Source organism: Mus musculus, chromosome 7, assembly GCF_000001635.26.
Source record: "Mus musculus strain C57BL/6J chromosome 7, GRCm38.p6 C57BL/6J".
Classification (NCBI taxonomy): Eukaryota; Metazoa; Chordata; class Mammalia; order Rodentia; family Muridae; genus Mus; species Mus musculus.
Window position 1 is genome coordinate 132,591,657 of NC_000073.6, and position 16,537 is coordinate 132,608,193.

The 16,537-nt window shown below is 47.2% G+C and overlaps 1 protein-coding gene and 1 pseudogene across 1 annotated transcript; one reads left to right on the forward strand and one right to left on the reverse strand.

Moving 5' to 3' along the window:
* Positions 1–4,582: 4,582 nt before the first annotated feature.
* Positions 4,583–7,981, reverse strand: Nkx1-2 (NK1 homeobox 2). Its single transcript, NM_009123.2, has 2 exons — positions 7,657–7,981; positions 4,583–6,160 (listed from the first exon to the last, which is right to left on the reverse strand). Exons 1-2 carry the CDS (start codon positions 7,868–7,870, stop codon positions 5,457–5,459), a joined length of 918 nt encoding a protein of 305 aa, NP_033149.1. The 5' UTR covers positions 7,871–7,981; the 3' UTR covers positions 4,583–5,456.
* Positions 7,982–15,961: 7,980 nt separating this feature from the next.
* Positions 15,962–16,269, forward strand: Gm46021 (annotated as a pseudogene).
* Positions 16,270–16,537: the final 268 nt, after the last annotated feature.

Below are 16,537 nucleotides of genomic sequence, written 5' to 3' on the forward strand. Positions count from 1 at the left end.
TTCACATAGGACAGGGAGAGCCAGGGCGCACCCTTTCATTCCATGCTGACTTTACCTTAGCTTCAGAATAACACACCACTGTCAAATTCTTTACAAATCTTTTAACCATGATTTTTTTTTCCCTGTCCTGGGCATTGAACCTAGGGTTCCCATGCACGCTAGGCAGGCTTTCTTCGGGGCTCTATCCCCAACCCTTCCATCCAATACTTCATATGATTGGTAGCCCACACACACTTTAACCCACCCTAGAGTCGTCAGGCCCACCTCTGATCTTCTTCTACTAGCCATGCAATTTCAGACAAGTCATGTCCTGTCAAAGACTCAGTTTATTTTATTAAAAAGTGGGGGAGGACTAACCAGTTAAAGACTTGACCAGGCACATCACCAAAGCAGATATACAAATGGCCCCAAGGCATTTGTGCCAGCAATTAAAACCAAGCAAGGCACTTTTCCTTACCTTACAGAATCAGTAGAATGAGAAAAAAAAAATGGCAATCCAATCCAGCGTGTTAGGAGTGAGCGTAAGGGTCCAAAAATTGCTGAAGGAAGACCCCAGACTCAGATAGTATGCAAAAACAGAGCGTTTATTCTGCAGAAACAACCAACATGCAGGGGGGGGGGTGTCAACCATTCTTTGAAATGGCAACCACAGACTACAGGATACAAGATCTCTTCTAGGGAACTGGGGGAACTCTCTAGAAGGATAGGTAATCTAAAATGTCATTGGTGAGTGCTAGGGGGTCTGCATTCCTAAGTCTGACGGGTTAAGCAAAGGATGAGATAAGACTGCCCAGCACAGACAGCCCATCCTGAGATAAGATATTTCCCATTTTTGTGGTTATCCCCAGGCTGTTCTTTGGGAGGGGGGTTTATGACTTTGTTTCTGAATTTTATGGTCTGTGCCTGGAGCTGGCACCTTATGGCCTTCTTTTGGAAATCAGGCCTGGTCCTTAAATGGATACAAATGGGGTTTATGTCATCCTCTCAGGACAGGCATGGGTCTGTAGCTCAGCAGTGGAGCATTTGTCTAGCATGCATGAGACTCTAGGTCAATATCCAGGACTAACAAAAACAAAGCAATCGGTGTCTGCTGAACACAGAAGTGCTCAGTCACTGCAGGGAGAAATGAAATTTGTTTCACCCACCTTTCAGGAAGGCTGGTGATTTCTACTAAATCTAGACTGTGTGTGTATATAGATACCCAGGGACTCCATTCTTAGAGGTATTCCCACAGGGAACATGATGTTACATGTATTAAAGGGCAGGTCCAGGACCGTGTCAATCATGACAGCCTCAAATTGGAAAGTTTGCAGTTTCCTAGTTATGGTAGAATGGATACGTTGAAGCATTCAATCTATGAAAATCACCAACAGTTACAAATGCAAAACATCTATAGCTACTCAAAGCAACATAGAGGACACTTAAAAATGTTGCGCAAAAAGAAGCCAGATGGAACACACTGAAGTAGAATAGTAACTGTGTGAGTCTTACTTTATAATTAAAAGAAGCTCAGAGTCATACTTGCATGCATAGCTTGTTCAAGGCCAGCATAGGCGACATGAGACTCTGCTGATGAAGAGGATGGAGAGGAAGTGGTCTGTGGAGATGGCTCAATTGTTAAGAGTACTTTCTGCGCTCCCAGAGGAACTGGGTTAGGTTCCCAGCACTTGGCAGCTCACAGCTGTCTAAAACCCCAGTACTGGAGGTTCTGATGCCCTTTTCTGGCCTTTATGGGCACCGCTCACATGTGATTCATAGACATCCATTCAGACAAAACATTCATACACATAAAATAAAAATAAACCTTTTTTTTCAAAAACGTCAGTGTTTACACATCTTCTATGTCCATTTACCCAGGATGTTCATTATACAACAAAGTAAATAAGCAAATGTTTTGTAAACAAATGCTAGGCACATCAGTGCTAGGAATGGAGCCCTCAGCCTCACATATACTAGGCAATCTCTCTAACCACTGAGCCACATCTCTTCCCCTAGGTCCAAAAATTCTTAAGTCTGTTTCAGCTAGAATGACACTGTTCTATCAAGTCCTAAACTAAGTGCTTCCCATATGAATTCCCAAGATTACCTTTTGTGAGAAACATTTTCCTGAGGAAACAGAGGCACAGACACCAATTTGTCAAAGTTATGTTTCCATGGAGGACCAGGTTGCCTTAAATCCTGGGGTCAGAGGCCATGGTTTAAATTATGCTTTCCCACCTGAGCCTGAGGGAACTTGTGTCTTCTTGGCTGCCTACCAAGCTTTCCTTAGTTCTGAGGAGCTGTGTTTCTCACTGAATCTGTGTGACAGACTGTGTACTGCCAACGCCCACTCTTCAGTATATCCAGCCCTTACTGAAATTCTGATGTTTCTCTCCCAACAGCAGTAAACCCTAGGCAGTTGAGAGTTGGTTTTTATTGTTTCTTTTGGGGACAGGTCTAACTCTGAAGCCTAAGACGGCCTGAAACAGCCCAGCCTAAATTTGAACTCATGCTGACCTCCTACTTCAGCCTCCCAAACGCTAGAATTACAGGTGTACGCTACCAAGCCTGGTTGACGAACTGTCTATAAAAGCGCAGGCACACAGATTGAAAATCTCTGTGAGTCCTAGCCTGCCTGGTTTACACAGAGAGCAAATCTCCCATAGTGAGACTTTCATCTCCTTCCTACAAAATGAGAAAAAAAAGGGTGGGGTGGGGTGGGGGTGGACTGGGATTCTCTTCACAGAAGTGTTCCTTATTCGCTCTCTTTAAAAAGGCTCTCAGGTTATACGGCTTCTAGACAGAACCAAAAACTCTCACTTTTCCCCATAGACATCTATGGCCAATGAATGGTTAAGCTTTTAAGAGGTGTCTATCAGGCTCTTGGGGTGGGGGCAGAGGATTAGGAACTTGATAAGTAAGGCTGGGACACTAGTGCTCAGATACTGATTTAGAGAGTAGACCAGAAATTAAAATTTTTCAAAGATGCTTTACTTTTGCTAGAACAGCCATGAATGTATCTGTAAAATTACTTACAAAAATACATCTAGTGTGGCTCTGTAAAGAAGTATTGTTGTCATTAGCTGTATTAGCTAGTAGGAGAAGTGGAGCATGCATACACGCGCGCACACACACACACACAACCACCACCACTACCACCACCACCACTACCACATATTCTCTGATGATTATGAAATTTGTTAAAAAGTTTTGCTAGTAATGATGAATAATTCGTCAAAAATGATTACAAAAAAAGAATTTATTAGGCCACCACATCAATAGAAACGAATCTAAGGAGTTAGTTGAAACGTGACTGGGCCTTGTAATAAGTCCAAAGTCACCCATTTCCAGCATCGCTCTGGCAATGTGTGGAATAAGGAAGGGTCTCCGTAATGACAGCACAAGGCTGAGTCTCCACCTCCTCTGACACCCGTGATTCTGGTACCTGAGAGGGTACCTTTCCCACTTAGTACAGGCCTTTGACCTCTTTGTTCAGATCTTTGCGTATTTGAAGTTCTCTGTTCACAGATATGGATCCTGTTGCTGAGAACAAGTAGTCACGGAAGGAGTGTTTACACCGTGTCATACACCGTGAATAAAACCATGGTCCCTATGTAATGACTTCATTTCTAATCTCATCTGGCACCAGCTGTCCTTTGAGAAGTTACAATACAGTGCTCAGAGAAATTATTCTTCAGAATAGAAGAAAAAGACTCTAAGTATCAGTTATACAATGATGTCATTCATACTCAGAAATCTTACAGCCCCAGAACATGAAAGCTTCATTTAAGGGAGAGGGAAGGAGGGTTATTTTCCTATCATCCCTCATAATAGGAAAGTGAATTGTCTCAAGACTACAATGTTCACAATGGCAATGTGTATGTTTAACTTAAAGCTGCTGATAATTAGGTTTAATTTTGTTTGTTTGTTTTGTGTTTTGCGAGACAGGGTTTCTTTGTGTAGCCCTGGATGTCCTAAAACCAGCTCTGAAGACCAGGCTGGCCTCAAATTCACCAGATCCACCTGCCTCTGCCTCCCAAATGCTGGGATTAAAAGGCATGAACCTCCATCGCCTGGCATGTTTAATTTTTAATGGTACGGGTCGCCAAGGAATAATAATAAGAAATATATTATTCATTTAGGCATTGACTGCCATCAAACCACTAAAATAGTTAGGATGAAACACAAACTAGGGTAGATGGGGTCACCTGGGTCTCTGAGGTGTGTGACTACAAGACTAAATGACACAGGAACTGGTGAGTACTTCAAACCAAACAGGGGCTGGGGGAGGGGGAAACTTTATAGAGTACTTTTGCTTTGTTTTAACAGAGAAAGCAGCAGTTAGAAGATATGTACCCTTGTGCCCATTCCTGATAAGGTTCTGGCCTCCACAATAACGTTAGCCTTACGCTTGGCAAGTATTTCTTTCCCCGCCCCTTACAACTTTTGCTTCTTCCCATCATGAAAGGGGGCAAAAATTGATATAGAACAAGAATTGTGTTCAAGTCAGAATCTCAGGTTATCTAAATATGTTATGCTTGTGCTTTCAGAAATTTACGGCAATGTCTGCATCTGGGCCTTGCTTTGCTCCAGCTTGTCAGTTTGAAGTCCGTGAAAGTGTAGCAGAACGGACAGATGGGCGCCAAGCACTGTACATCACAAAGACTCACACACAGACTTCAGGAGAGCCTTTGGGTCATCGCTCCCTTTTCTGTCCTTTTTGTGCATTTTAGGACACCGCTGTGGTCTGTCCAAGCTGTTCTCAAAACCTGTGAGGTAACAGAGTTGCCCCGTGTCTTCTCTGGGTGAATATAGGTACAGCGCTGAACAACTTCGGGCCACAAATGGAGTCTACACACACACACACACACACACTAAGGTCGTGCATCTTGAAACCAGCCCACTCAACAATGGAGTCTACACACACACACACACACACACACACACACACACTAAGGTCGTGCATCTTGAAACCAGCCCACTCAACAACTGCATCTGCTTTGGGTTCCTCGTGCTCCAGCTTTGTTCAGGATTTGGGAGTTCCGTGCTGAGCCACTTCCAACGCCAGGAAGAAAAGTTTCTTCCTCTTCATAAGTCCTGCCACCTTTAAAGATTCAGTCCTTGGTGCTAGCAACTGGTGCCCAGGGCATCTTGGCTCCCTCTGGTCTCCATCCTGGGAACCCTTATTAGCCAGACACGGTAAAGAACAGAGCCCTCGAAGTAAATCAAAGGGAAGAATGAGGTCCAGAAGCTGGAAACGTTTAAAACAGCCTGGTCTGGACGGACATCGCCTCGACCCCTCAGTGGCTTGTGTGGTTGTAGTCTGCAGGTGACTTCTCCTCGCCCTCTGGTGGCGTCACCAGCAGTCGGAGGGAAGGGGCACACCAGGAGGGGGCGGTCAGTGCCCCTCTGTGAAGCGGGGACCCGCGTCATCATACTGATCACTCGTGAATTCTGACTGAGCAGCAGTACCGGATTCATAGGTGTGGAGCATAGAAAGGGGTCAAGTAGGAGGGCCCAAGGAATGGAGTGAAGGGACTCCCGTTGGCGGCGGTCGTCAGCGGGAAGGAGGCGGCAGGGAAGAGGACGTTGGTGGCAGGATAGGTGGGGAAAGTCTGATAGGGCAGAGCGCCAGGAACCGGAGGGCCAGGACTACTCCCAGTGGCACTGCCACCGCCCCCCGCTACCGCGCCCGGTGTCCCAGGCTGAGGCGCACCGCCTCCCGCCTGCACGGCGCCGTCGGCCCCTGGGTTCTGCTTCTTCCACTTGGTCCTGCGGTTCTGGAACCAAATTTTGACCTGCGTCTCCGTGAGGCTGAGCGACAGCGCCAGGTTCAGGCGTTCGCACACCGACAGATAGCGCGTGGCTCGAAACTTGTTCTCTAGGGCCACCAGCTGCTCGTAAGTGAAGGCAGTGCGCGCGCGCCTTGGCTTGGCGCAGCTGGACTCGGCTCGCCGGCGTCGGGGCCGCGGGGAACCGGGAGAGCCCGGGGACGCCGGGAGGCCTTCCGCGCCGCTCTCTTCCGTTCCCACCGCTACTGCCCGGGCCTCTGGTGAGCCCTCATGGACCCCCTGCCAGCGCTCTGGCTGGTGCGCGCGCCCCGCATCCTCAGCTTCCTCCTCCTCCTCTGCCTCGGAGCCCTCCACCGGAGACCCGGGGTCAATGCCTCGGCCCACCGCATCTAAAAGAGAAGGGGATGGTGACCAGAAGCCCATAACAATTCTACCCAATGGCACTCCCAAACCTTCTTGTCCTCCCAAGAGCACTCAGATTTGCCCTTGATCTAACTCCCAGTTCCTCCCCTCTCCCGACTTTGCCCTCTTGGTTTCTGAATCCACATACCCTAGAGAGCAGATTCGGGAGTACAGTGTCCTTTACAAATCTGCCAGTAAGTAGGCACACAAGAAGTACATGTTGGATGACACCCCGTTTCAAGAAAGTATAGTGACTTTATCAAACCGGGAAGAGCAAAGTCGGCTGTGCATTATGATAGGGAATGTCAAGTGCGTTTACTAGTGCATCTCTCTAGTCCCTAGGAGCCTATGTTGCTGTGCAACTCCTAGCAATTAAAAAAGAAGTTATTAAACCCCCATCCCCCCAAAAAAGAGAAATTCCCCCTTTCCCATCTTCTCTCTCCAGTAGTGTTAATAGAGTTTCAGATTTGTCCGGGGCCTGATCGATAGATGTCATCTATTAAAGGTAAGTTTTAATCGAACAATATTAGGATCAGACAGGGAAAGGGGGTTTGAAGTCAGTACCTGCAAGCTGCGGGCAGGAGATATGCAGGCGCCAGTAATAGAATATCGATCAAGGAGTTAGGGGGAGGGGAGCGCGGCCCCACAGAGAGACCATCCAAACAATTAATCCAGGCCCGCGGCCGGGACCCAAGCCAGGCCACCAGAGGCTTCCGGGGGCCCCAGACAATCACCTCCAAACTTAGGAAGGAGGAGGAGGGGCTGTGCTATATACAGCCCTCCCTGGGACCTGAATCCCTAGACCTTCAGCGTCTCCCCAGATAATCAATCCCATGCTCATGTCCCACTAAGCATGAATCCTGCTATCTTAAGTTCTTCCAGCCACAAACTTTCCGGAACCCTTTCTTTTGTGTCCACCAACTTCAGGGATAAGGGGGAAAGGTCTAGAAGAGAACACCAAAAGCTATTGGGGGTGGGGGCGTCCCCTGTTGAGTCCGGGAAAGAGCATGGGCTCTAAAGATGTTTCCGAGTGGTTGAAAAAAAAGCACCTAATCCGGGGAAGGCCCGAGCCTCGGTTGCCCCATACATAAAATGGGAGTGGTGTTAATGACACTACATAGTTGGAAGGTATTTTCATAACCTTTATCCCAAGCTCCTCGCCCAGGTTCTAGCACGTGGAGAGCACAATACACTTCCATTAGATCAGTGAGCCTGAGCTGTAGTTTATGTGAGCCAGTCAGAGTTGTGGCGCTCATTCACTGAGCAGGTGTTCAGGAAAAAAGCACACACTGGTCCTGGCAATCTCAGCCACGTCCCTACCTCTGTCCTCTTCCAAGTAGGGATGGCTCGCTTCGCACCTGCGCGGGATCACCTTTTCTAGTTCCCAGGCTACCAATAAACCTTGACTACTACACACACACACACACACACACACACACACACACACACACCACTTAGGCTTAAAACCGCCTCACATTCTTACCAGGGGTCTCCTGTGACCCGATTGGATTCCCCGAACAAGCATCTTGCCCTGCTTCCACCTCTTCTAAACTTTTCTTGGCTTCCAGGGCAGCGAGACGCACCGGCGGGAGGGCAGCTCGCGTGAATTTTTGCGGATCCAAGATGTCCAAGACAGAGAAGGAGATCTTGTGGTGAGAGGGGGCCGCCTTGGCCCCGACGTCCTGCCATGCCAACATGCCCGCCTCCCGCGGGCCCGAGGCCAGCCGTACTGGGGTCGGGGCTGGATGCGCTCAGCCGCTGTCTTCTGCAGTGGTTTGGCCACAGCTCTCCAGCCGCGAACTGGAATTTCCCCGCCAAGTGAAGCTGTAGAGGGGGGCAAGGAGGCGGGGCGGGAGGAGAGAAGCGGGGAAGGGGGCGGGGGGGGGGGCTGCTTGAGGATTGGCACTTGAGCTGGCCAGACCCCTTCCACGTGCAGTGAGCGCTTGCAGCCTCCACGAGACTATCCTGGGCAGCCGGAGGGGGGAGGGAGCGCTGACTAGAGGGACCCTCGCGCGCCAATGCGCGCTCCCGGTTCGCCGGGTCACCGTGGCATGCTGTGTGAAAATCTTTCCATGCTGCGGAGACTCGTGAAGGGCGTGAGGGAGGATTCCATCTCCGCTACCTCATCTGCACACACATTCACCTGACTGAAGTTTACTTATTTCTCTTGGGGCACTTGCCATCTTCCTTTGACCTGGCGATGCCACAGAGGCCAGACCTGATTGCTTCGCCATGATGCACGGTGCATCTCAAGCCCCATCCCTGAACCACAGTAAAGGCTTCGGGCACATTTACGTAAAAATTTTAAAGCCTCTGTGCATTTACAGTTTATAAAGCCCTGGGGCTTTCTCACTCTCTTTTGATTTTCTAGGCATTCCCCCCTGTGAGGTGGGTGTGGCCTGGGAACCACAGTCTGTGGTTTCAAACAGAAGGAAAATGAGGTTCAAAGATGAGCGGTGGCGCTACAGATGACAAGAGTCTGGACTGGGCCAAGGTTTTTCAGGTCATCCTGATGGCTTAGGATATGTGTGTGTGTGCGGGGGGGGGGGGGGAACCTTCTTGGAGGGGAGTTTTTTCTTTCCACTCGGAAGACCAGCAGGGCCTGGTCAAAAGGGGTCTATGGAAATACGCCTGCCCAGAGAGCTGAAGGCTTAGGGCTAGGTGGCTTGGCTAAAGGTGAGTATCCCTCCTCGGATACCATTTTCATTGCCTGTCAGGACTTCTCAGTCACAGATTCTATCATTAACATCAGAAATTGACTCTCTGGGTTCCTTTCCCAGCGTGAAGAAGGAAAAGGTTAAAAGATGCCTAGTGGTTTGAATTTAAGACCAGAGATGAGAGCCGATTAAAATGGCCCCATCTGCCCCCCAAGTCTCCAGGGAGGACAGCCGGCATTAGCAGTGAGGGAAAGTCTGCATAGCCACACCCACGGTGATATTCCTTTTTTTTTTTTTAAGGCATTCATTTCAGCGACAAATTCTGAAGCATTAGCCCCTCTGCACAGAACCGCCTTGGAACCCCCCCCCCCCCCCGCCACTTCTTTCTTCTTTGCCCCATGTGGTTCCCAGACAATGTCTTGACAATTAATATTGTCTAAGCAGGTAAGAAGTAGGAAGAGGAGGGGACTCCTCACTAAAGTGCTGGGAGCTGCTCATCCAATCTGTTATTAAAGAGGTGTCCTTGGGGGCTTGCTCCTTGTAGCTTTTCTCATTCAAACCTTTCAGCCCCTCCCAGGGGTGGCCACCATATTCCCTGCCGACTTTAAAGCCTTGCCGAAATTCAAGCCAGCTCCAGACCTAAAGTAAAGACGGAATGAGCTTTTAAAGCTAAGGGAAGGAAGTGCCCAGACCAAGCCCACCAGAACCCCCAACCCCCGACCCCCACCCTTGCCAAGGGAATGCGCGCTTTGTGAAACTCAGGGAAAAGACAACCCAGAGGTCAGGCCAAGGGACAATGCGTGCAAATCAGAGATTCTTCAGTAATGCGCATACTGTGTCTTCTGTTTGGATAACCGTTTCTCACCTAGTTCCCACATTTTTTATAAGTCTTCGGTTTCCTTGTCTCTCATCCCCTACTAACCCCAATTCCTTTTTTCCTTTTTCCATATATATTAGGTTTTTCAGGATAGCTGGGAAAGATCTGCCTAAGGTCACTCATTCGGGAATCCATAGAATGTTTGTGGTTTTCCATGATTCCTTGCCTTACCTTTTTCTCTGGAAGACACATTGAGTCGTTTCCTAGGACTGGGGATTAGCAAGTGTTCTAGGGGCATCACATCCCAAAGCAGAGGGACAGACCCCTTCCCCAGCCACGATCACACAGAACTGGGATCAGTTATCTTTTGTTGTTGTTGTTTACATTATAGAAAGTGTTTCCTCTCCTAGGATTTATCTTTCCTTTGAAGTCTATGGTGCTAAACACAGAAAAGGGACAAGCAGGAGAGGTCACGTACTGTAGCCTACAGATCTGTAGACAGGCCTTCTTGTGTGTGGCTGGTTTTAAATTCCTCTCTTCACCATCTCACCATTTCTCTTGTGTGTTCACCGCAGTATGAGCCTCCAGGACTCTGAGATGGGAGAAACACCTATGTGTCTCTCTCTCAACACCGCTTCACTCACTCAGCCCACAGGCAAACACCCAAAGACGTCCTTCTGTTGATGGGGGAGTGGAAGCAGGAAGCTTAAGGGAGCCTTTTTTTCTGGCTACTTGTTTTGCACGAACCATAAGGCAGCAGAACCTCCCTTTGGGAACAACTGAGAAAAAGTGCTTGACTCACTAACGTTCTGACACAAATGTTATCCAGGACGCTTCTCTATAATACATATGTTCACATCTGGCAAGCCATCTTCCCTATGTGCACGAAGTTGATTTGGTTGTTTTTTTTCTTTCTTTCTTTTTTTTCCCCTCTCCCCTCCCCCCAGCCTGGGCATTAAAATTCCATTTGAGTGCTGTCTTTAAATTGCTTTGATGCTAGGTGGGTTCCAACTCTGACCTGTCCTGATGGCAAGTGATGGCTGTAACAAGCCCAGGATCAATATTCATAGCGGGTGTCCTGGGCTGATAACGCTATCCAAGACAATGTTCGCTATCAGTGTGGACAGCTGAGATATTGTGCCATTAGGGATGTTGTGTTAAATAACCTGATCCATTTCTGGGGCTATTTAATGAATTTCACAGCTTAGATAGTATCTTTAAGGAGATGGCAAAAGGCTATTCCAGAGGCACTGATGCAAATCAATGATGCCAGGCTTCTCAAGCGATTGTCCAAACAAAGTGGCCTGTAATTCCGGCACAGCCATGAGAAGCTGCCACCCACCCTGGGAACAGGATTAACAATGGAGAGAAAGAATGTGTGGTTTATGCAGAGGGAGGGTGGGTAATACTATGAGCTGCATTAAGGTCCCTAAGATAAAATCATATGTTCCTGAAATAAATACAAGGGGAGTTCTCTGTTTGAGCCAGCCCACAGGTTAGGACATACATGCCAAAGAGACAGCTTCATCAGGCACAGCTGAAGGCCAGAGGGAGGCACTGACTATGGAGACAGGCATGGATGCATCCCTCTACTTGGCACTTGGATAGCTTTCCCCAACATGTGCTTCTTCAGTTCAAGTCACTCCGTGAAGAGGGAAGAAAAAAGACAGTGAATTTTAAAAGGATGCCTCTGGCGGCAGCATCAGGACCGGTTTGTTTACCTGATCCCTGGCCTGTCACTTACAGCTCAGCACTGTTGTTTACCCCATCCTGTGGCTGTGAACTCTGAGTGCCAAGAAAAGCAAGTACCACTTTAAAAACAAAACAACAACAAAAACAGAACACCTCAGAGGCAGGTACAATTTTCACACTTGGGAAACAGAGGCAGAAGGACTGTTGCAAATTTGAGGCCATTAGGTTCCTAGTCAGCCAAGGTTGCATAGGAAAACACCATCTGATTAATAATAATTTTTAAAAAGGAGTAAGTAAGACTGAAAAACAACAACAAATCACCAAAGAACGCAAAACCATCTTGGAGACTTGATTTGTGAAAGATAAATTCAAAACGTTGTGTCCTCCCTGGGCTGGAATCTTAGCATCTTAGCTCTTGGCTCAGCTGTGACAGAGCTTGCCTTGCATGTATGGCGTTCTGGTTCGTTACCCAGTACCACATAACTTCATGGTGCACATCTGTAATCCCAGTACCTGGGAAGTGGAAGCAGAAGGCTCAGGAGTCCAAAGTCACCCTTGGCTACCTAAGGGGCTCAAAGTAGGCTGGGCTATGTAAGACTCTGCCTTGAAATATGATTTTCTTAAAAAGAACAGGAAAAATTAATCAAAACAAAAGTACAGCCTGCCTGCCTTTCCTCTAAACTGCAAAAAATAAACATGTTTACACATTTCACTTTAAACAATAAAAGTGTGTCTTGTAGAAATCCATAGGTTAAAAAAAGAAAAAGAAAAACAAACAAACAAACAAACAAACCAAACTTGTTTTTGAGACAGGGTTGGGCTTCCTATGTAATAAGTAGCACAGGATAGTCTGGGGCTCGTGGTCCCCCTGCCTCCTTCTCATTCTGAATGCTAGGATTAAAGAATCAACGTCTTTATCTTAAAAACTTAGGGGAAACATCAAAGCTTATTAAGCAAATGAGGGTTACATTGGTGAACAGAACACATATTGATTGGTCTTGATAATAATAAGAGTCTTAACTGTATCCACTCTTGGTTTGGTGTTTGCCCTGGGCCAGGCTGGCAACCAATTCAAAATGCAAGAAAAGAGGGGTGAGTCAGAACATCCCATGGGTTGGGAAGGCATACACGAGTAACAGGAGAAAGGAGAAAGGCTGCTGAGTGCCTGCTTTCACCTCTCTCTGCATCCTGGTTTTCATCTCTGTCACTTCCCGAGGAGTGGCAGCTGGCTCAGGCTCCTGCCACCATGCTTTCTCTTCCTTGATGGACTGTGCCCGCAAACTGTGAGCCCAGACAAACCAAATTTTCCATAAATTTGCTTCTTGTTAGGTATTTGGCTACAGCAAGGAGAAGAGACATTATAACTATTCCTATGATGTTTCCATGGCTATTTTGGCTCATGTGGTGTAGACTGGCATCAAATCAAGCTGCTTCAAAATCCCTGGCCCAGATATCATATGAGCCATGTGTTGGTTCCCCGTCTACGCATGCTACCTCCTGAAAGGCTTCCTCCCAGTAGGACAGACAGTAGGGAAGGGGTCATTTGTGCTATGTGACAGCCTACTTCGGGCCTGCCTATTAACTAAAGTGGGTTCTGTCAGCTCTAGCAAGTAAGCTGAACCACCCAGTGACCTCAGTCTCCCGAGAGCTGGGATTACAAGTGTGAGCTCTGTGCGTACCTTCATCTTGTGAAATGCCAGTATTGTTTCGAATTCTCCCTCTAAGTTTTGTTTGTTTTTGAGACAGGGTCTTTCTGTGTAGTCCTGGCAGTTTTCCTGGAACTCTGTGCAGATCAGGCTGACTTTGAATTCACAGAGATCCACCTACCTCTGCCTCCCAAATCCTGGGATTAGAAGTGTGCAACATCATACCCTCTCTTCCCTCTAAATTGGCCACAGTCAGAAAAGCCTGCCTGGCACAGCCTTTGTCACAGTTTCTTGTCCTTAGACCGTCTTACCGTCATTTGTCTTTCAACCCACCAATGTTCTTGTCTTCAGTAGGTTGAAGGATCAAAAGAAATAAATGGTAGCCAGATAAATATAACTCCAGGGCTTCCCGGTTGGATGAAAACGGGCTGGAATGCCATACCTTAAGTGGTACTAGGGTAGGTTGTAGGATACAGAGCCATGGATAGATGGCTCAGTGGTTAAGAGCATTTGCTGATCTTGCAGAGGGCCCTAGTTTGATCCCCAGGACCCACATGATGGCTCACAACCACATGTAACTCCAGTTCCAGTGTCTAACAACCCCCTTGTCTGGCTTCCTCGGGCACTGTGCACATGTGGTACAAATACATACACACAGGAAAACACTCATATACGTAAAATAAAAATAAATAACTTTTTAAGAAAAAAAAAAAAAGGGTGAGGCTAGAGAAATGGCTTAGCCATTAAGAACACTTGCTGCTCTTGGGGAGGACTCAGGTTCAGTTCCCAGGACCTACAGGGCAGCCTACAGCAGTCACTAACTGTTCCTGGGGATCTCGTGTCTCTTCTGACCTCCAAGGGCTCCTGTCACACAGTGTGCTTATATACATGCAGACAAAACACTCACTCTTGTAAAGTAAAATAAATATTTTCTAAAAGGAAAAGGGTGGTCCATGCTAAAGCTAAAAATAAGAACAATTTTTTTTTTTGGTATGGATGTGGGTTTATAAGCAACCCAACGGTGGTTAAATGCCATGCCTCTGTGGAACAACTGTACTCAAGGCAAGTCATCCACAGGAGGCGACCATGCGCTTTCAAAACAACCACAGGAGCAGCAGCAAGAAATGAACCCAGTGCGGTGCTTCAGGCAGAAGGATGTTGTGGAATCTGCCCTACAAATCTCTCTGAATGAGCCCAGCACTCAGTGTACCTGACCTGAGTTCCCATCGTGTCTTGTGTAAGCAATGCCAGAAGTCTGAAGCAACCACCAAGCTGTTCTCCCCAAATGCTTGCTCCCTTGGCTGGGAGAAATTTCTGTTTTGACTCTGGCTGCTGGGCTGTGAGATACTCAAGTTACAAGCAGAGGCTATCCTAGACACCCTTCGTTTTCATAAGTGCTCCAAGTTGTGTAATGTGTACTAAAGTTTCAGGACTGCTTCTAGATCAATTGCCCAACTGCCCCAACACCTACTGCAGCTCATCTCAGAAGACAGAAGGTCCCTTTTCTCACATGGGTGATTGGTTTAGTTTTGTGCCCCAGCGTTACTGGACAACTGGAGCTCTGGCCCAAAAGGTTGCAAACAATAGCCTTTTGGGGTTAGGAGAATGGGGAAGGCTTTGTTTCTGCTTGCCCACCCTCTCTGTCTGAAATGCAGAAGCCTCCCCAGGAGTGCAGCAGGCAACTTGAGAGCATGAGGGTCAAACCTCTTGCTGGACAGCAGGTGATGGTGGAGAAAGATGGAAGCAGCCTACTGCCTGCTGTTACTACAAGCTTTTGTACTGGCCAAACTTGCCTTTCTTTTGGTTCCCTGCACAGGTGAAAAACTAACCCTGCCTGGTTGTTGCATGCAGCCGGATGTGACTCTGAGTTAGACAGCACCCTTTGTCCATCATATCCAAGGAAACTTCTTGGATTCTTGGATCAGGTGGGCAATACTTGGAGACTTGTTGCCATAAACCAATCAGGTCTGGGCTGCTATGCCAGCCTAGGATCTCTGGATCCATTCCCTACCTCTGTTGTAACAGTAACATCAGTGTAACATTCAGTATAACATTCAGTGTAACATCCAGTGTAACATCCAGTGTAACATCCAGTGTTACATCCAGTGTAATATCCAGTGTAGCATCCAGTGTAACATCCAGTATAACATTCAGTGTAGCATCCAGTGTAACATCCAGTGTAGCATCCAGTGTAACATCCAGTGTAACATCCAGTGTAGCATCCAGTGTAACATTCATTGGCATCAGATGACAGATTTGTCATTTGTTACATGTCCAGATATTAGAAGTCCCCAAAACAAGGTGTCAGCCGAGCTGCTTTTGCTTTCCTTGTAGAGGATTTGAGGACATCCATGTTGTCCCTTTAAGCACCCAGAGGTCTCCTATTTCCCTTGGTTCATGCCCCCTTCTCATTTAAGGTTGGAACTGTATTGTGTGAGATAGGAGTAATCTCATCTGCAAAAGCCTCCTTTCAGCATTTAAGCTAATGTGTAGCTGCTCTTTGCTACTCTTCTTTATCCCACCCCTAATTCCCCTGGTTTCACCCCTTATCACTAGATAGGAGAGAAAGGATAGAGGGGAGAGAGAGAGAGAGAGATCCCTGAGTCTAATGTCTTTCCTCTTGTTTCTTCTTTGACCATGGCTACTAACAAACTGCAGCCAAACCCACTGAACCACCATTAGCCATCAACCCCACCTATTAGGGCCCTAGCATTTATATGCCCTCTGAAAATTTCCCAGAATTCCAAATGTCACACAATTGCAGAAACCACACCTCTGCTAGGGCACGAGGCAAATCATAATCAGCTGCTGCAGACAGTCTGAAGCAGCCCCACATCCCCACACCCCCACACTTGGGTTGAAATGAAAGCACATTCTTATAATATTTGTTTTTTTTTTAAAGAAACCAAAATTCAATATGAACTTGTGTTGTTGCTCTATCCTCTTACTTTCTGATCTGATAATGTTCCTGCAAACATGGTGAGTGTTCCTAAGACCCACTGGACATTCTTCAAGAAATGTGGGAAGTACCAACCCCACAGGGTGACACAGTAAAAGAAGGGCAAGGATTTCTCATATGCATTATGACAGGAAACAGAGCTGCTGTGATGGGCAGATTAAGTCTATTTTCCACCAAAAGGCTAAAACTACAAAGAAGAGTGGGCTGAGACTTGAGTGTGGTGGAGCCCAACTGAAGATCTAAGAGGATGCTGGCTAGAAGGAGATGCAAACATTTTGAACTGAGAGGAGATAAGAAGAGAAAGGGCCAAGTGATCCAGTTCTAAGATGATTTTGTTATGAAGACAATTAAATCTTGAACTGAAAGAAATAAAGAAAGGAAGGAAGGGAGGGAGGGAGGGAGGGAGGGAGGGAGGGTTGGAGGGAGGGAGAGAGAGAGAGAGAGAGAGAGAGAGAGAGAGAGAGAGAGAAGCTAAAATTCCAGAATTCTCACTACACTAATGTGTTTGCAGGTTCTGGATATCAGGCCTTTCTGCATGTTTTTATGTCTACCTAGAGAGTGACAGTGAGTTGTCCAGGTTCCAGACAGAGCTT